The 21,667-nt window shown below is 35.7% G+C and overlaps 1 protein-coding gene across 3 annotated transcripts in view; it reads right to left on the bottom strand.

Annotated features, from left to right (window-relative positions):
- Nucleotides 1-21,667, bottom strand: part of LOC128242985 (deoxynucleoside triphosphate triphosphohydrolase SAMHD1-like) — a 37,131-nt gene that overhangs the window by 12,784 nt on the left and 2,680 nt on the right. For all 3 annotated transcript variants that reach the window (XM_052960443.1, XM_052960444.1, XM_052960445.1), the window contains exons 2-7: nucleotides 16,348-16,502; nucleotides 15,975-16,044; nucleotides 15,598-15,667; nucleotides 5,741-5,901; nucleotides 2,084-2,199; nucleotides 735-805 (exon numbers count right to left, since the gene is read on the bottom strand). In XM_052960443.1, the coding sequence (XP_052816403.1) occupies nucleotides 735-805; nucleotides 2,084-2,199; nucleotides 5,741-5,901; nucleotides 15,598-15,667; nucleotides 15,975-16,044; nucleotides 16,348-16,502 (643 nt within the window). The remainder of the gene's footprint in view (nucleotides 1-734; nucleotides 806-2,083; nucleotides 2,200-5,740; nucleotides 5,902-15,597; nucleotides 15,668-15,974; nucleotides 16,045-16,347; nucleotides 16,503-21,667) is intronic.

The following is a 21,667-nucleotide window of genomic DNA, read 5'->3' as shown; positions in this document are numbered from 1 at the left end:
CTTAAACATCTCTAAAACAAGTTACTAATACCAAAATAAAAATAAAAAAACCAGTTAGCTTAGCTTGATCCCTTGATTAGAGACTTCAGATGTTTTGAGAAATTGGGGCTTGATAGTACAATAATAAGTAACATGGTAAACAAGATTAGATACGTGTTACCACTTTTCTATTGATACAATTTGGGCGTCTAGCAGTAACTGGTTATCTAGTTATGGTTTCTGAATTCCACTTAGTAAGTAACATATTAACTGATTAACTAGATAATATTCGTGTTACAGGTAATCTATGAATATATTCATACAGCTGGTTATCTACTTATGATTTGCGAATTTCCCTTAGTAAGTGGTAACACGAATCTTAACTAGTTAACCAGTAAGTATGTTACTTACTAAGTGAAATTTGCAAACCATAACTAGATAACCTATTAGCGCCTGAATCTGGAATGCATTTATAGTTATCTGGTAACACAAATCTTATCGAGTTAACCAGTTATTATTATGTAGTTTATTAAGTGGAACTAGTTTACCTGAAAAGGTTTCCCGAAAATTAATTGGTGCGTTAATTGGTCATCTGAAGGCAGTAATATGCATCCATAGAAATGGATATGTCAGTAATGCCAACTTTTATCAGTGTACACAACAACACATATATCAAAAAATAAAACAAAAAATAGTTAATGAGGACATCATTTTCTGCGTTCAAGAGAAATAATGTTTGTTTGCATGTATGTTACCTTCCATGTTGATCCCGGTACGACCATGGGAATGAAAATTCCATCAAAGAGATGTGAAAATGGTCCGTGGCCTGAAAACAAATGGATAAAGAAAACTGTTTAGGAAATATAAAACCTAAAAATGCCTTTCCCATCACAATGTAAACCTTATGTGTTTTTATTTTTGATTGTTTATTACCAAAATAACTTTTAAATATGTTTGATATTTTGATTTTTTTTGTTGGATAGTTTTAATCTATGCAAATGACAAACTGAAGGTTATCCTAAAGCAAACTTTAAAGCATCGGAGTGAGCTCTTACTTTCATCTGGTTTTTTATTAGTTTAAAATGGGCATAACTCTATAATTTTAAATGTCAAAGTTTTTGACCTTGCCAAACATGCGCGTATTGTCTCTGGAAAACATGTGCTGGAAGCTACGACGTTTTTGAGTTATGGTTAAGGTTTAATGTTTTGCAAGACGATGTACTGACAGTTAGTGTTGTGTCGATGATTGATTTTAATCGACAATTGATCGGAAAGGCTTACATCGGCGACAATCGATAGTGAAATTTGAATAACCGATTATATAAGCAAGGGACGTAACCGCTACCGACTACCAGTAAAGATTTTGACATGCAAATATGTTTTGTTTCTGGTTAATGCTACTTAATGTTGAAATGTTAAGGTGTAACTATGTTAAGTTATCTAGTCATATTCTTATCAAGTCAATAAGTCACTACAATACCTTTACACATTTTCTTTGTAATTTAACTGGCACTGGATTGGTTTTCAATTTCTCATGTTTGTGGTTTAAAAGTGTTTTTTAAAATATTTAACCGTTTACATCTTACCATGCAAAAATTTAGTTTTTGAAGTTTTCTGAAAGAAAATGTTCTTGTAAAACATATAGAATATTTACCTGTGTTACTGACTAATTATTAAAAATAAATTGATATCTTTCTTTGTATTTATTTAGCAAATGTATTCACTACTAAATGTAAAGTAAAAATTAGAGCCTTGGTCTCATGTTCTGTAAAAGTAACTTGTAAACACTACAGGATAGTTGCGTTCTAAAACAATAATGTAAATTATACAAAGAAATGTACAAACACTATTGTAAGTAAACATAGGTGCTTAACACTTGCGCATGTTCTGTATCTGTATGCCATAAGTATGATGAAAAAAGTTAATTAAATAACGATCAAATCTATTAATAATCGATCATTGATCGCTTTCATAAACCGATTATCGATAGTGTTTTTTTTCTGTCCGATTCCCCAAAACACTACTGACAGTCACACCAAGGTTATGGCAACTTTTAATTTTGAAAAACTAACAAACAGACGAGCTTAAAACATTCAAGTTTTACCAAGGTCATGACAAAGTCCCGCTATTTCCACACAGAGAATGTCAGTGTTCCTGATTCCCAGTTCTGGCTGCCGATCTTGAAACGCACGCACCAATTTTCCCGCTAAATGACATACCCTGAAAAAGATTACATTATTGTATAATATGCTATACCTTATTTTCGGTTACATGTAGCCATCACGTATATTTCTTTATTTCACATGTGTTATATAACATCGAGCTTTTTCGATTGATCAGAAAGTATATCACTCCTTAATTTGATTTCAAAATAAAAATTTAATTGACAAAATTCTATATATTTACGATGTTGTTTAATTTTAATACAGTACTGTAGTACATTTTTCATCGAAATCTTAAAAGGAAATCGTGGTAATTCCTCTTAGTTTCATGAAAAACATTTTTAAAGACGTTCGATACGTAATGTGTCTAAACAGGCAATGGTGTCATGTATGTAACATATATTGATGTCATCACACCGGATATGACAGATTGACCCTTACTATGCTCACCTATAGATATGAACGTCAAAATTAGGCCATGAAATAACAGAAAATACTCTGATATAAACATTACTGTATTTAAAGGAAGTGTTTGGTATAAAGAAAAAAACTAATATTGAGGCCTTAGATTTCAAGAATGACACATCATATCAATTTATATTCATGTTACAAGCAGAAAACACAAAAACATATTTGATTCCAATACCTTTTTTGCTTATTTCTCTCTTGTGAAAAAATGTGACAATTCACCAATATTGTAAATTAATCATTTGATGCATTTCTTAGACATTATCTTCCAGTTTTTTCTTGCCAAAGATGGTTAAATAGGATTTATATAACCATGATTCCATAACGGAGTTGTAGAAAACAGTTCTTTTTTAGTTTGTAAACAACATCTTACAGCTGTTTAAGGCCAATTACCAGTTTTCGGGTTGAAAAATAAGACATTATTTTATTTCAGTGTTTGTGGCGATTTAAAAAAATCATTATTTTTTTTTTTTGTCCAAAATTGAAAGTTTAAAATGTTTTGAACATCTCTTAAGTCGGATAAAAAGTGTGCAAACTTGCAGTGTATTATTTCAATATTATAGACTAAACAGTGGTTCATGCTATTAGGGTCATTCAAGCCGAGATTCTTATGAAACTGCTCATAGACTTGATTGACCCTAACTATGCTCACCTATAGGCATGAACGTCAAAATCAGGCCATGAAATAACAGAAAATATTTGATGAATGTTATTGCTGTCTAATTCTGAAATCACGTGAGAAAAGGGTTGCTATTTGAGATTCCACTCACTTGTTACTTTTCACAGCTTCTATTCAAAACCAATTTGTTATGTCTCAGTTTTTAAGCTTTTAGACGCCATGTTTATCTAATCCTTTATTATTCCACAAAACAATTTTCAAAACCAGTTTAAACCATTGACAAATGACAAAAGATATGTATTATACAGGATAATACATGGTTGACCATGCTTTTCATTGATAATTGCCCATGTCGGAAGAACACTTGCCCGCGGGTTTTAATTTTGACTGGTGCAATTATCAACAAAAATTTCGTGGATTATTTTATAAGCAATGCATGTAGTGCAAAAAGGGACCTTGCTTTGAATTATTCAGCTTATCACTTGAGCCGGTGAAAAAAGAAAGTTATGTTTACTAGAAAAAAGATACATGCTTATAAAATAGATAGATAGATAGATAGACAGACAGACAGACAGACAGACAGACAGATGGATAGATAGATAATTTTTATTCCTCCATAAGTGAAGAGATTAATATATATACAGATGAATGCAAAGAATATATACACACATCGATGATATGATATACACGAACATCAAAAGCACATTATGATATTATATAGATGGATATTGCAAATACTAAACATTACGAGTAATCTTTTACAAAACCAACATCTTCTATGCATATATAATTATGTATAGATAGTCAGATGTAGTCTTAATTGACAAAATATATAGACGCTAATTATTCAGAGTTATCTACTCAAAACATATTACAGACAATCTCTACATGGCGCTTTCCGTGTAAAATACAAGTGAAGCACATTTGTCCAGATTATTAATAGCCTAGCAAAATAAACACTAAGGTTGCCTTAAACATGACGAAAATTAAGACAGTTTGATCATTCCACTCTGTAGACAATTCGGGATTACTGTTTCCATCTTTTATAAGATTTGCTTCCCTTGACTTGTGAAAGTACATGTATGTAACTAGTAGAGTATACATGTTGTCGTCTGTAGTGCAGTTATAGACACATTGGCCGAATCGTATAGAATTTCCAATATCAAATTATGCGAAATTTTTAATGAAACAATTATTTTTGCGATTTATTATAACTATTAAAATAGAATGAACCATTTTATGTATGAAATATTTCATGGAACAAACTGTTACAATACACCCGCTCGGTAGGTATCGAGCGACTTTTACTTGGCCACATATGCTAGTAATAGAGTTGACAGATCATTTCTACCTACAAACTCTAGCTGCGTACATCTATGCACAAGTATTTTGAATTTGACTTATTCCCTTCAACTGTATACCATCAGTTCATCAATTCAGTTTTCTTTTTAAAAACAATGCTCAGAAAAGGCCAGCCTAAACTCTGAACGATAAAGAGTCCCGCCTTATCAAATAGTTCAGATCATCGGCCATAAAAGCCTAAGCAATTAAAGAAGATTGAAAACCAACCAAGGCCATGGTGATTTCCGACATATTGTCGAGAAAACTTCCAAAGTTTGCGCTTTCATCCTTCTCAAAAGCATCTTCGGGCAAATCTTGGCCACTTTAAGTCCAGTGAAATGATGGATGGATTGGATTGGATTGGATTGGACTGAATTGGATTGGATGGATGGATGGATGGATGGATGGATGGATAGAGAGGCAGGCAGGCAGGCAGGCAGGCAGGCAGGCAGGCAAAACAGACAGACAGACAGACAGACAGACAGTTTTTATTTTAACTGAAAAGCATGCATTAAGCATAATTAAGGGCAATAAATCCTTCAAATTTGGACTACAGCCACTACTTATGTGTTATCATTCTAAACGTGTGCGTGCTATTCCATATTTGAGTGATTTTAATCACAGGGTAGGAGAATGATTCCAGAGAATATCCCACCCGGTGTTTAAGTTACATCTACAAATGATCAATATTAAGGACAATACCTCAAACTTCAAAAACAGACAATCTGAATATGTGACTAATTTTAGTTGATTTTGGTTCTTACTTTAATTCTTTAGTTTAGAAAATTATTGATAATCTTCAAGAAAAATATCTTGACACTGCTTTAGGGTTTAGCCAGGGTTTTAAAAAGGACAGGGAGTTGCAGACGAAGGACGGGTTGTTGAAGGATTAAATGCACATTGGAGTAATATCATATTGACACAGCCAACTATGTGAAGCTCGTTTGTATGTATAACTATATTGATTTAAATAAAACCAAGGAAACAGTGATTATCATAAGCATTAAGTCCTACGAAAGCAAAAGGCTCTACATGCTTATCTTCATTAGGTCAGAAGGGTGCTAACAAAAAAAGTCATAAATATTTCGCTAAACCGTTCTTATAATGGATATATATGTTGATATGTTATATATGCCAAGGTCTTACACTGCAAAAACATAAAAATACTCACCCCAAACTATGTTCAAATCTGTTGTGGGATGCTCCTGGATACACGAAATAGCCGTTGCCGAGTTGCTTTATGGAACGAAGACGCTGGAATTCCGGGGTGTCGATGATTGCAACACACAGTGGATGAAGTTTTATATGCCCGTGAATTGGGTCGTTGACAACCTATAAAAACGCAGATTGAACAGACCATTAGTTGTATTTAGACATGTGCAAGAACTGCAAGTTATCAGTTCACCAAATTATTTGTAAACTGGTTTTAAAAGCAGCTAAGCATGGGCTTAACCGATCTAGTTAACACTTTGTTCAAAATCACATTTACACGTTAACAGGTATGTGTATACATATACATAAAATCAGATACACAGATTGCTATGCCTAAGGTGAGGAGGGAACCAACGAGGTATACACTCTACAAAACCGCTCTCAATGCTTTCTATGCATATCAAATATCTTGTAACACTTTTCCCTCCAATTTGATATTTGTCCTCAAAGTTCAGAGACAAAGACCAATTTGCAAAGACACTGATGTTTATCGTGCTTTGGGCGCCAAATGTAATAACCTGTGTAAACTGCTACAACATGCGTGTGACTATGTACATTTCAATAGCCAGTTAAATGCTGTAAAAAGGTTTAATATTAGGCTTGGTGATAAGATGGGACAAACTAACTTTATAATGTACATGAAATTTACATGTACTTATCAATAAAATTTTAATCAAGAGTTCCTATACTTAAAACAGGAACAACGAACCTTATCTATTCAAAATATATTATAACATGGCACACATTACTTTGATTGTTCAAGAGTTCTACACTTTAAGCAGGTACAGCTAACCTTGCCTATACTTGTAGGAGGCACAACCTACATTGTGTGTTCATGTGTTTCTTAAGGCCACTACTTTTATATAAATTGGTTTACAAAACCGGCGGGTCTAATATTCCGAAAAGTACAAAAAAAAATGAATTTCACTTTTTTTTTCAAAATTATTTTCCTGACCGTATTGATTTTGGTGCGAAACGAAAGAAAAATGAACAGATAAGAGTACGAATGCAGTATTGTCTCGACTGGTTTGTTTAATGTAGCCGTATTCGCCAATCTATAGTGATAGTATGTGAGCAAGTCATCTGTTATGGCAGCGCCGTTGGCAATGGTTGAATTGACGATAGCAGTCATTCTGTGTATGAAATAATTAATTAAATAAAATATGCAGGAGTTGTTAAAATAATAATAGCAATAAACAATGGCAAATTTAACAGCAAACACAAACAGTAACTGTCACGTGATTGTTGTTCCCCGCCAATTTAGGGTCATGAAAATATTGTTGTTTATAGATAAAAAATATAGGTGTCAGCGGCTGCCATCGAATTAGTGGACACAAATATCTGTAAATTATGTGTGAGAAAAACATTTCATTTCATTAAAATGTTATGGTAAAATATCAAATAACAGTGCACTAAGTGTGAGTGGTGAAATCGAAAGTAAAATTTCTAAGTTGACACCGGTGACCTAGTTTCACAAGTTCGGTCGGTGGTGTTCATGGATTTTAAATCACAGAATGGTTTGAAAATACTTGTCATTGAGTCAATGTAAAGCTTGTGGTTATTTTAGATTACATGTTTATTCATGATTGGGTTAATAGTAGAGTAAAAACAATGAAAGAGTTGAACACATGTGTCAGTGACATTTACTAATGCCGGGAGTTGTGTGCAAAACATTTAGATAAAACAACACGGAAAACTATCCATTGAAAGTCCATTTCAATTTGTAATGAACTTGATGTTTCACTATATATGAGATTTGTTGGTGTAACTAAGGAAAACTCTTTAAAATGAAAAATAAACAAAGTATGAAGTATATAGATGCCCTGTGAACGCATGTTTACACAAAATGGCGGAGTTGGGAGAATATGAAAATATCCGATACATAATTATGGATTTCTCTGTCAGTTTACTATCATTGGTACATAAAGTTACGTCACATGCTAGATTTATTATTTTGCTATGTGATTTTTATGTACTGATCTGGTAATTTGCTGCAAGATTTGAATTTGAAATGAATTTGGTGAACATCCCATGGTAAATATCCCGGTCCGAAATATCCGGACTTTATTGACGTTTTCCAATATTGAAATAACTGAAACAATGTTCAGAAAATGTAATGTATTGTTTTAATACAGTGCAATTTTTGTGTATTTAAATGCGTAAAATTCGCCTTCTCTTTTTTTTCAATTTAATATTGGTCAGTTTTTAATTGTTCTGCATTCACTTTAACTTTAGCATAACATAAATGTCTTGCTAAGTGATATTCAATGTATCTTTGAAAAAGAAGTGTAGTTTATACATCTAAACATGTTTTATACTCAATTTCATTGTTTTATATGCACAGTATGTAAGATTTAAACTGTGTGTTTAATTAGAACTTTGAAACTTTGAGTGTATTAAAACATGCATTAATAGCAGTTTAAAAATTTAAAATGTCAAGTAAATGATATAAATTTTTAATATTTATATGTTGTTCTCTGATTTCCACCATCAAAGAGTATGTTTTGTGACCTTTTTCCTTTCTTTTTTTTCGACCACCCGGAGGACATTTTTCCCAAAATTCTTGTAAACCAAAAAAATAAAAAAGGAGTAGCCTAACTAAACGGAGGCGCAATAACCCTTGTGTGTTCAAGAGTTCCTATACTTGAGGGAGGCACAACTAACCTTGTGTGTTCAAGAGTTCCTATACTTGAGGGAGGCACAACACACCTTGTGTGTTCAAGAGTTGATACACCTGAGGGAAGCACAACTAACCGTGTGTGTTCAAGAGTTCCTATACTTTATGGAGGCACAACAAACCTTTTGTGATCAAGAGTTCCTTTACTGGAGGGAGGCGCAACTATCCCTGTGTGTTCAAAAGTTCCTATACTTGAGGGAGGTACAACAAACAGTGTGTGTTCAATAATTCCAATACCTGAGGGAGGCACAACTAACCTTGTGTGATCAAGAGTTCCTATACCTGAGGGAGGCACAACTAACCTTTTGTGTACAAGAGTTCCTATACTTGAGGGAGAACAACTAACCTTGTGTGTTCAAGAGTTCCTATACCAGAGGGAGGCACAACTATCCCTGTGTGTTTAAGAGTTCCTATACCTAAGGGAGGCACAACTAACCTTGTGTGTTCAAGAGTTCCTATACTTGAGGGAGGCACAACAAACATTGTGTGTTCAAGAGTTCCTATACTTGATGAAGGCATAACTAACCTTGTGTGTTCAAGAGTCCTATACTTGAGGGAGGCACAACTAACCTTGTGTGTTCAAGAGTTACTATACCTGAGGGATGCACAACTAACTTTGTGTGTTCAAGAGTTCCTATACTGGAGGGAGGCATAACTAACCTTGTGTGTTCAAGAGTTCCTATACTGGAGGGAGGCACAACAGACCTTGTATGTTCAACAGTTCCTATACTTGAGATAGGCAAACAAACCTTGTGTGTTCAATAGTTCCTATACTTGAGGGAGGCACAACTAACCTTGTCTGTTCAATAGTTCCTATACTTGAGGGAGGCACAACAAACCTTGTGTGTTCAATGTTCCTATACTTGAGGGAGGCACAACTAACCTTGTGTGTTCAAGAGTTCCTATACTTGTGATAGGCACAACAAACCTTTTGTGTTCAAGAGTTCCTATACTTGATGGAGGCACAACTAACCTTGTATGTTCAAGAGTTCCTATACTTGAGGGATGCACAACAAAACTTGTGTGTTCAATGTTTCTATACTTGAGGGAGGCACAACTAACCTTGTGTGTTCAAGAGTTCCTCTACTTGAGGGAGGTACAACAAACCTTGTATGTTCAATAGTTTCTATACTTGAGGGATGCACAACAAACCCTGTGGGTTCAATGTTCCTATACTTGAGGGAGGCACAACTAGCCTTGTGTGTTCACTAGTTCCTCTACCTGAGGGAGGCACAACAAACCTTGTGTGTTCAATGTTCCTATACTTGAGGGAGGCACAATTAACCTTCTGTGTTCAAGAGTTCCTCTACTTGAGGGAGGTACAACAAACATTGTATGTTCAATAGTTCCTATAGTGGAGGGAGGCACAACTTACCTTGTGTGTTCAATAGTTCCTCTACTTAAGGGAGGTACAACTAACCGTGTGTGTTCAAGAGTTCCTCTACTAGAGGGAGGTACAACAAACCTTGTCTGTTCAATAGTTCCTCTACTTGAGGGAGGCACAACTAACCTTGTGTGTTCAAGAGTTCCTCTACTTGAGGGAGGTACAACAAACATTGTGTGTTCAATAGTTCCTATACCTGACTCTGAGGGATGCACAACTAACCTTGTGTGTTCAAGAGTTCCTATACCAGAGGGAGGCACAAGTAACCTTGTGTGTTCAAGAGTTCCTCTACTTGAGGGAGGTACATCAAACCTTGTGTGTTCAATAGTTCCTATACTTGAGGGAGGCACAACTAACCTTGTGTGTTCAAAATGTTCCTACACCAGAGGGAGGCACAACTATCCCTGTGTGTTTAAGAGTTCCTATACCTGAGGGAGGCACAACTTACCTTATGTGTCCAAGAGTTCCTATACTTGAGGGAGGCACAACAAACCTTGTGTGTTCAAGAGTTCCTATACCAGAGGGAGGCACAACTATCCCTGTGTGTTTAAGAGTTCCTATACCTGAAGGAGGCAAAACTAGCCTTATGTGTTCAAGAGTTCCTATACTTGAGGGAGGTACAACAAACCTTGTGTGTTCAATATTTCCTATACTTGAGGGAGGCACAACAAACCTTGTGTGTTCAAGAGTTCCTATACTTGAGGGAGGCACAACAAACCTTGTGTGTTCAATATTTCCTATACTTGAGGGAGGCACAACTAACCTTGTGTGTTCAAGAGTTCCTATACTTGAGGGAGGTACAACAAACCTTGTGTGTTCAATATTTCCTATACTTGAGGGAGGCACAACAAACCTTGTGTGTTCAAGAGTTCCTATACTTGAGGGAGGCACAACAAACCTTGTGTGTTCAATGTTCCTATACTTTAGGGAGGCACAACTAACCTTGTCTGTTCAAGAGTTCCTATACTTGAGGGAGGCACAACAAACCTTGTGTGTTCAAGAGTTCCTATACTTGAGGAAGGCAGAACTAACCTTGTATGTTCAAGAGTTCCTATACTTGAGGGAAGCACAACAAACCTTGTGTATTCAAGGGTTCCTATACTTGAGATAGGCACACCTAACCTAGAGTATACAAAAGCTCTTATATTTGAGGGATGCACAACTATCCATGTATGTTTAAGAGTATCTATACATAAGGGAGGCACAACTAACCTTGTGTGGTCAAGAGTTCCTATGCTTGAGAGAGGCACAACGTACCTAGAGTGTACAAAAACTCTTATACTTGAGGGAGGCACAACTAACCTTGTGTGTTCAAGTGTTTCTATACTCGAGGGAGGCACAAAACACCTTGTGTGTTAAAGAGTTATTATACTTGAGGGATGCACAACAAGTTTTGTGTGTTCAAGAGTTTCTATACTTGATGGAAGCACAACAAACCTAGAGTGTTCAAGAGTTGCTATACTTGAGGGAGGCACAACCAACCGTGTGTGTTCAATCGTTTCTATACTTGATGAAGGCACAACAAACCTTGTGTGTGCAAGAGTTCCTATACTTGAGAGAGGCACAACTAACCTAGAGTGTACAAAGGCTCTTATACTTGTGGGAGGCACAACCAACTATCCCTGTGTGTTTAAGAGTTACTATACTTAAGGAAGTCACAACTTACCTTGTGGTACATGCTTTCCTATACTTGAGGGAGTCACGACTAACCTTGTGTGTTCAAGAGTTCCTATACCAGAGGGAGGCACAACTATCCCTGTGTGTTCAAGAGTTCCTACACTTGAGGGAGGCACAACTAACCTTGTGTGTTCAAGAGTTCCTATACTTGAGGGAGGCACAACAAACCTTGTGTGTTCAATAGTTCCTATACTTGAGGGAGGCACAACAAACCTTGTGTGTTCAAGATTCCTATACTTGAGGGAGGCACAACAAACCTTGTGTGTTCAATGTTCCTATACTTTAGGGAGGCACAACTAACCTTGTCTGTTCAAGAGTTCCTATACTTGAGGGAGGCACAACAAACCTTGTGTGTTCAATGTTCCTATACTTGAGGGAGGCACAACTAACCTTGTCTGTTCAAGAGTTCCTATACTTGAAGGAGGCACAACAAACCTTGTGTGTTCAAGTGTTCCTATACTTGAGGAAGGCAGAACTAACCTTGTATGTTCAAGAGTTCCTATACTTGAGGGAAGCACAACAAACCTTGTGTATTCAATTGTTCCTATACTTGAGATAGGCACACCTAACCTAGAGTATACAAAAGCTCTTATATTTGAGGGATGCACAACTATCCATGTATGTTTAAGAGTATCTATACATAAGGGAGGCACAACTAACCTTGTGTGGTCAAGAGTTCCTATGCTTGAGAGAGGCACAACGTACCTAGAATGTACAAAAGCTCTTATACTTGAGGGAGGCACAACTAACCTTGTGTGTTCAAGTGTTTCTATACTCGAGGGAGGCACAAAACACCTTGTGTGTTAAAGAGTTATTATACTTGAGGGATGCACAACAAGTTTTGTGTGTTCAAGAGTTCCTATACTTGATGGAAGCACAACAAACCTAGAGTGTTCAAACGTTGCTATACTTGAGGGAGGCACAACTTACCTTTTATGCTCAAGAGTTCCTATTCTTGAGGGAGGCACAACCAACCGTGTGTGTTCAATCGTTTCTATACTTGATGAAGGCACAACAAACCTTGTGTGTGCAAGAGTTCCTATACTTGAGAGAGGCACAACTAACCTAGAGTGTACAAAGGCTCTTATACTTGTGGGAGGCACAACCAACTATCCCTGTGTGTTTAAGAGTTACTATACTTAAGGAAGTCACAACTTACCTTGTGGTACATGCTTTCCTATACTTGAGGGAGTCACGACTAACCTTGTGTGTTCAAGGGTTCCTATACCAGAGGGAGGCACAACTATCCCTGTGTGTTCAAGAGTTCCTACACTTGAGGGAGGCACAACTAACCTTGTGTGTTCAAGAGTTCCTATACTTGAGGGAGGCACAACAAACCTTGTGTGTTCAATAGTTCCTATACTTGAGGGAGGCACAACAAACCTTGTGTGTTCAAGAGTTCCTATACTTGAGGGAGGCACAACAAACCTTGTGTGTTCAATGTTCCTATACTTTAGGGAGGCACAACTAACCTTGTCTGTTCAAGAGTTCCTATACTTGAGGGAGGCACAACAAACCTTGTGTGTTCAATGTTCCTATACTTTAGGGAGGCACAACTAACCTTGTCTGTTCAAGAGTTCCTATACTTGAGGGAGGCACAACAAACCTTGTGTGTTCAAGTGTTCCTATACTTGAGGAAGGCAGAACTAACCTTGTATGTTCAAGAGTTCCTATACTTGAGGGAAGCACAACAAACCTTGTGTATTCAATTGTTCCTATACTTGAGATAGGCACACCTAACCTAGAGTATACAAAAGCTCTTATATTTGAGGGATGCACAACTATCCATGTATTTTTAAGAGTATCTATACATAAGGGAGGCACAACTAACCTTGTGTGGTCAAGAGTTCCTATGCTTGAGAGAGGCACAACGTACCGTATGTGTTCGTGTTCAAGAGGTCCTATACTTGAGGGAGGCACAACTAACTTTGTGTTATTTTTAAGAGTATCTATACATAAGGGAGTCACGACTAACCTTGTGTGTTCAAGAGTTCCTATACCTGAGGGAGGCAAAACTTACCGTATGTGTTCGTGTTCAAGAGGTCCTATACTTGAGGGAGGCACAACTAACTTTGTGTGTTCAAGAGTTTCTATACTTGAGGGGGGTACCACTTACCTAGAGTGTACAAAAGCTCTTATACTTGAGGGAGGCACAACTATCCCTGTGTGTTTAAGAGTTACTATACTTGAGGGAGGCACAACTAACTTTGTGTGTTAAAGAGTTCCTATAATTAATGCAGGCACATCAAACCTTGTGTGTTCAAGCGTTCCTGTACTTGAGGGAGGCACAACTAACCTTGCATGTTCAATAGTTCCTATAATTCATGGACGTACAACAAACCTAGTGTGTTTAAGAGTTCCTCTACTTGAGGGAGACACACCTAACCTAGAGTTTACAAAAGCTCTTATATTTTTAGGGAGGCACAACTATCCCTGTATGTTTAAGAGTATCTATACATAAGGGAGGCACAACTAACCTTATGTGTTCAGGAGTTCCTATAATTGAGAGAGGCACAACGTACCTAGAGTGTACAAAATCTCTTATACTTGAAGGAGGCACAATTAACCTTGTCTGTTAAAGAATTCCTATACTTGAGGGAGGCAAAAAAACCTTGTGTGTTCAAGAGTAACTATACTTGAGGGAGGCTCAACAATTTTTGTGTGTTCAAGAGTTCCTATACTTGAGGGAAGCACAACAAACCTAGAGTGTTCAAGCGTTGCTATACTTGAGGGAGGCACAACTATCCCTGTGTGTTTTAGAGTTACTATACTTGAGGGAGGTACAACTAACTTTATGTATTCAAGAGTCGCTATACTTGAGGGAGGCACAACTTACTTTGTGTGTTCAAAAGTTCCTATACTTGAGGGAGGCACAACAAACCTTGTGTGTTCAAGAGTTCCTATACTTGAGAGAGCCACAACTATCCCTGTGGGTTCAAAAGTTCCTGTATTGGGGGGGGGGGGAGGCACACCTAACCTAGAATGTACAAAATCTCTTATACTTGAGGGAGGCACAAATATCCCTATGTGTTTAAGAATTACTATACTTGAAGGAGGCACAACTAACTTTATGTATTCAAGAGTTGCTATACTTGAAGGAGGCACAACTAACTTTGTGTGTTCAAGAGTTCCTATACTTGAGGGAGGCACAACTAACCTTTTGTGTTCAAGGGTTCCTATACTTGAGGGAAGCACAACCAACCTTGTGTGTTCAATAGTTCCTATACTTGAGGGAGGCACAACTAACCTTGTGTGTTCAAGAGTTTTATACTTGAGGGAGGCACAACTAACTTAGAGTGTACAAAGGCTCTTATACTTGAGAGAGGCACAACTTACCTAGAGTGTATAAAAGCTCTTATACTTGAGGGAGGCAAACCTATCCCTGTGTGTTTAAGAGTGACTATACTTGAGGGAGGAACAACTAATTTTATGTATTCAAGAGTTCCTATACTTGAGGGAGGGACAACTTACCTAGAGTGTACAAAAGCTCTTATACTTTAGGGAGGCACAACTATCTTTGTGTGTTCAAGAGTTCCAATACTTGAGGGAGGCACAACAAACCTTGTGTGTTCAAGAGTTACTATTCTTGAGGGAGGCACAACTTACCTAGAGTGTAAAAAAGCTTTTATACTTGAGGGAGGCACAACTATCCCTGTGTGTTTAAGAGTAACTATACATGAGGGAGGAACAACAGTGGAGGAGACAAAGCTAACCGTGTTTGTACAAGAGATCTAATACTTGAAGGAAGCACAATTAACATTGTATGTTCAAGAGTTCCAATACTTGAAGCAGGCATGTTACTTAACTTGTGTGTTCATGATTTCCTTTACATGAACGAGCCACAAATAATAGTGTTTGTTGAGGAGTTCCTTTACTTGAAGGAGGCATAACTTAAATAATGTGTTCAAGTATTCCTATACTTGAGGGAGATACAACTGACTTAGTGTTTATAAGAGTTCATATACCTGAAGGAGGTATACCTTAATGATTACTGTGTTCAAGAGCTGCTATACTTGAAGGAGAGACAACTAATAGTGTGGTTAAAAGAGTTCATTTACTTAAATGAGGCGTAACTAACCTTGTGCTGTGATGTGTCTTTAGTTACGTTTTCGATAAACCTCTGCACTAGTTTCACAAGTTTCACTGACCTTTAATGGTGAGAGAAAATTGGAAATAAACATACAGTATTGCTCTGATCATAATAGTTTGTGTCTATTATAAAATGCTTAAAGGGATATTTTTATATGTCAGAAAATCTAGCCATTAGTCACTTTTTTTATTTGAAACAACAACTATGTTCACCGCACCCATAGTGTTCTATTGATTACTTATTACTAAGAATGTTATCTGAATCTGGAATAGAAAAATTGATATATCCACTCATTGTATACTTAGAAAGTTTGCTGTACATATTTGTTTCATGAATCAGTTATGTGATGGAAGCCAAATGTATACTTTATGCCCATATTCTCCAATAAAACTTTATCTTGATATTTCGCCAATGTCGCTCCTACGATAAGCTCCTCTGAAAAATTTAAAAAAATGTGAAAAAAACAAGAACATTGCAAGTGAACATTCATTTAATCAAAACTATTTCAAATACGGTCATGGACAGGGTATACAAAAGGTAAAGTTATACTGAATGATTCATAAATAAACTAGAGCAAAATTCAATTGCTGCTATTATTCAATCAATTTTACCCCCGTTAAAGTGACGAAAAACATTTTGTATTATATCCGAACTGTAGGTTTAAGGACTGAATTACCGTGCCTACAACAAAAATGTTTTGATTTTCAAAATAATTTTGTATAAAACTTTTTTTTTTACTTTTAAACTTGTCGACCACAACTTCTAGCCCATCTTCAATGAGAGCATTCACAATATCATCTGTGTCCCATTTCAGCCAGTATTTGTCACGTGACGCACATATCCGCTTTGTATGAGGGACGTTTACGTCAGGTTCAGCCGATGAGTTTGCTGAACTGTAAAACAGGACCAAAAATTATAATCATTTATTTTTCAGGAAGGTTACATGTAAGTCATGATAAATGTCAGCATGGTAAATTGATTTTTTCAGGCCATATCTTTTTTTTCTTCCGGCAACTGTGAATCTTCAAAAAAGTACATAAACCTGTCTTCTTTCAAAAATATAAATCACGAAAATAAAATTCAGGCCCCTGCCAGCAGAGTATTAATAACGCTTGATTCTACAATCAAATTGTCTAAAAATATGAGTTAAAGAATGCACAGTTATTTATGTACATATTTTTCTTATCTTTATTTTGGCCTTTTTTAGTAAATTGGTTAACGAATCCGCCGCTCAAATATTTCGAAAGCTTATCTAAAATGAAAAAGAAGCCGGGTTTTTTTTCAGCGTACGGGAAAAGTAATGTATGTTCATGTTAAACATGTTGTCTGTTCCTTTGTAGCATTAGGGTGCAGTTTTAAAAATTGATTTTAAAATGGCGGCCTCTATGAAGCTGAGGTCATAAATAAACTAAATTCTCATTTACAAAATACCATCTAAAATTTAAACGACGTTTTGTACGAACTGACAACTCAAATGTAAACGATGTTATCACAACAGCATCATGTATAGCAAAATAACACAATATGTATGCGTCAGCCGCTGTGAAAGTCTGGACGGAAATATCATCAAAAATAACATGCCAGTAGGTTTTCGATTTCTGAAACTGTTTCATCAAGGCTGATGACTGTATCATTGATAAGAATTCACATATAAAACCATTGTTATTGTTAAAATATATCGACCTGTGCTGTTTAAATATGTCATATATGCATATTTATTGTTAAAGTGTTTTCTTGTACCAAACATTATTCACAGTTTAAATGTATAAAAATATATTTTAGAATTGGCCTGATCCTGTGTAAAGCCTTATCACACAGGATTTTAACTTTACTTACAAACGTGTTTTTGTTTTTTTAAATATTTAGTTTTTTATAAAATTGTAGAGTCAAACGCTGGAGTGACAGTTGCCAAATGAAAGGTACATCATCTCACTGCTGATTTTGAACGGGCGTTTTTAATAATAATATATTAACTAGAACTTGTTATTAGCTTGGACGATGTTATTGTCTTTTTATATTTTAGTTTTCTTTTTTTATTTACTTTGAATGATGAACTGAAACCACGTGGAAAAAATAACGTAAACAAAGATATATGTATATACTATACACATGTATATTAACTATTTGATTCAAGTTAAGTGAAGCCGCTGAATGTTCTGGTTGTGTAGCCCAGGTAGATCATGTTTATAGACTAACAAACTCTGTAAATTACTTTAAATGTTTTATTGTGTGTTTACCCCACTTTAACTTGTGGCAATTAAGTGACATTTTATTGCTACTTTCTTTTTATAAATCTGTTCTTTAATTTGTAGCCTAGACTCAAAGCTTCGCTCTCTGCTCAAACTATGTGAAAAGACGCGGTGTTTATTGTCAGCATCATCTCGACATGAACCACTCAAGGCGCTGGTTGGTGTTGAAGAAAAAGTAACCTTATCCAGTGGTGCTACCCTATTCACAGACCCAACCAAGCCATAACGCTGTGTTTATTCGAGGGGGCATTAATTGTTAACATATATGGAGACCACCTACTATTCAAGTAATCAAAGTCTAGGATAATTTAAATTTTGCTAAAGCTACAGAAAAAAATCTGAACTTTAAAAATGCATTGCTGAATATAAATTCATTTTTATTATTTACATTTCTTTATTTCATTTAAAACATGTTTGAGTCTTGGAGCAATGTAAAGTTTATACATCATATTTTTATACCGCAGGTGTGTCAGTGAAATTTGCTACAGTGTGTTTTTTTCTGTTGAAAAGAAGTAGTACCCAGCCCAGGAGCCATTTCTGGTCAGATACAGGCATATTTCATTGTAAGGTCGATGTTTGGCAATAGTGTTGCAAATAGGAAAACTCTTGCAGTCAGGAATGTACTTCAAATAAACAACAACAAAAAGTGACACTCGAACTGAATGTTTGTTTTAAGATTGACTCTATGTGTTATAATTTAAAGGTGAAGTGAATAAAATGCTTATATTATGATGATATTATTTTAAATCTGAAATTGGTAGGAATGAACATAAGACTGTCAAACTAAACATGTGTATGACAAAGTGAGCATTTTAAAATATCAATATCTATTATAATATTTAGGCAATGCAGATATTGCATAGAAAACAAAACATTCTTTAGCATTTATTCATTTACAAATGTCGTTCATATGTGTCTATGTCTTTTATGTTTGTTCATATTTTGACCTTTGGGTTTTTGGTTTCGCAACCAATATATGAAAAATACATGTATTGTAAATAAAAGTAATAACTTTTCTGGATTCCCTTTTTTTACCGCCTACCGTCCGACATTGTTTTGTTTTTTTAAATATCCGTTAACTAATTAATAAACTGTTGCCTTGTGTACTTTTTCTGTTTACTGCAATATGACCGTTTAAGTAAAGCCATTGAAATAAAGTCTCCTAGGGCCTTATTTTGTATCATATTTATCTATTTGTATGCAAATAAATGCTAAACAAGAGCTGTAAGTAATACGGATTCTGCAATTATTAATATGTCTTTGGTCAGGATAAGCAAACATAAGCTACAATCATATGCCAGACTCCATGTTTGTTAACTGAAACTGTAGGGATGTAGCTTGTACTCGACATGTCGTCTTCATGTACCGAAGAGATTTGGCAAGACGGTTATCAATCGCTCTGTACCATTCAATACAGATTAAGCTACAAATTCGACCATGAACTTGGTTGGGTAGTAGGTCTTGCACGCGCGACATTGCCTTTATGTAAAGAACATATATGTTGGTGTGTTTTTAATCTTCCGTACAAAAAGTTGCAGCCCTGACACAGATATTCTACTTATGTGCATATATATATGTAGACAGCATCTTATAATGATTGCCCTTAGTGTAAACTAAAACTTTAAAGTAAGGCTCGTGGGTTTGGCACGCGACACATCGCCATTTTGTTCCGAAAACATGTGCACTTGTATTAGAAAATTCCTTCGTGCATGGCAAAGGTACAACCAGAATATGACCTACTAAACTCCAAATGCATTAATGCGGCATTCCATAATGAGAAGTGTGACTTTGACCTTTGGGTAATGGAATTAATTTCTTCATGTACCAAACACATGTGCCAATATATTTTAAAATTTCTATATCAGCATTCCATAATAATGAAAAACTAAGTTTGACCTTGAACTTTAAGATATTGTTGCGGTTCTTGCACACGCCAGTTTGCCTTTATGTACCTCGTAACTTAGAGATAGGTAAGAAAATTTAGGTAATTCGAAATATTGACATTTTCCTTAAATGCTTCTCAAATTATCTTTGTTTGATAACAAATTGACCTTTAGGTAGACTATATCAATCCTGCAAATATATGAATCGCCAATATAACCGTACACAGTATACGGTAGTTTTCTGTAATCTTAAAATAGGAAAAACCATTATGAGTATAAGTGTACAATATTGAAGATATTAAATATCTTGCGATTTATTTTTATTTGAAACATTTTTTTTTTTCATCCGAAACATAGATAGAAACCAGAGTACCAGGAGTAAACCAACTTGCCCGACTTGGTGACCACAAACCAAACTCACATGCACCCAGGCCGGGAATCGAACCCGGGTCGACTAGGTGAGAAGCGGGTGTACTAACCACTGCTATGTTTTATCCATTTTATATCCGTGATGTTTTATCTGATTGTCAAATATAACATCTGTTTTATTATCGTCTGCGTCTGTGTATTTATCGGAGTGCACCTACTGAGAGGTCATGTGACACTATAGGCGTAGCCTTATCGCTATCGGCGTGGTATTATTAAGACTTTTGAATGTAATGGCCAAAATTCTAAAGCTATTGCTCGGAATTAATGTTTATAACAAGAAGTATCTTAAACATGGATACTCACGGGCTTGTTACGCCAGCCATAACCATGCACATTATAACAGAGTAGTGCAATGTTTGACTAAACGCGTTTTATTTTTTTAATACAGAAATGTTTTCACCCCTAAAACGGTAAAGAAACGTCTTATGCTATATTATAAGTTTTAGTGTAGGGCGCCAATAAATATGAAAAACAGGAAGTTCTTGAAAATATTCGTTAAGGCTATAATGATCCACCTTGAAAGTAACAAGCCATATGGCTCGCTACTAAACACACTTATAAAATATATAAAAATAATTATTTATATAAAATATCATTATAAAATTGACATTGAACAAATTAATACTGCATGATGAACCGTAAAATAACTCTTCATACAACTTTCATTTCAGACGTAAGAATTTTCTACTTAATCTACATGGTCAGCAAGTGGTTAGCAGTATCCATCTATTTCTATATCGTTAGCTAATTGGTCAGCATTTAAGCACGACCCGAAATAACGTTTTTGTTAAATCCCTTTAGAACATTCAAAGGAATGGCCCGAACAAGTACGCGTTATGGAAAAAATATCAGGTTAAGGGGAGATGACTAAATAAATATGCAGGGTAGGATTATCATTCTTGCGTATTGCATATTCCTCTTATTGTCATATATGTATATCTCAAGTATAATTTCAACCACATTACAAATTTTCAGAATTTGGCCTAGACAAGCACATATTTACAAACAATTCTGAAAAAGAATATACAACTTTAAACATATGCAAGGCAGTATTATGGTTATTGTGCATTTCCTAGCATTGCCATCGAACTATATTTCAAGTTTCATTTCAATTTCTTTTACACTTTCCCAGATATTGCCCGAACAAACTCTCATTATAAAACAATATCAGGTTAACGGGAGATAACTTTAAACATACGCAGGGTGTGAGTGTAATTCTGGGGACCTTGACTTGTACGTATAAGCAACTATTTACATTTCAAGTTTCATTTCAATTCCTAAAGTACTTTCCAAGATGTTGCCAAGACAAGCACCCATTATCGAAAAATATCAGGTTCAGATGAGATATAGTGGAGATAACTGAAACACTATGCCTTGCAAGAATATGATTCTTGGACAACGCACTTCCTCTTATTGCGATATATCTATATTAAAAGTCTCTTTCAAATCAACAGTTTGTTTATACCACGTGATAAATTGCGTCATAAATGCCACGTT

Source organism: Mya arenaria, chromosome 8, assembly GCF_026914265.1.
Source record: "Mya arenaria isolate MELC-2E11 chromosome 8, ASM2691426v1".
NCBI lineage: Eukaryota > Metazoa > Mollusca > Bivalvia > Myida > Myidae > Mya > Mya arenaria.
This window is presented reverse-complemented; position numbering and strand designations above follow the sequence as displayed.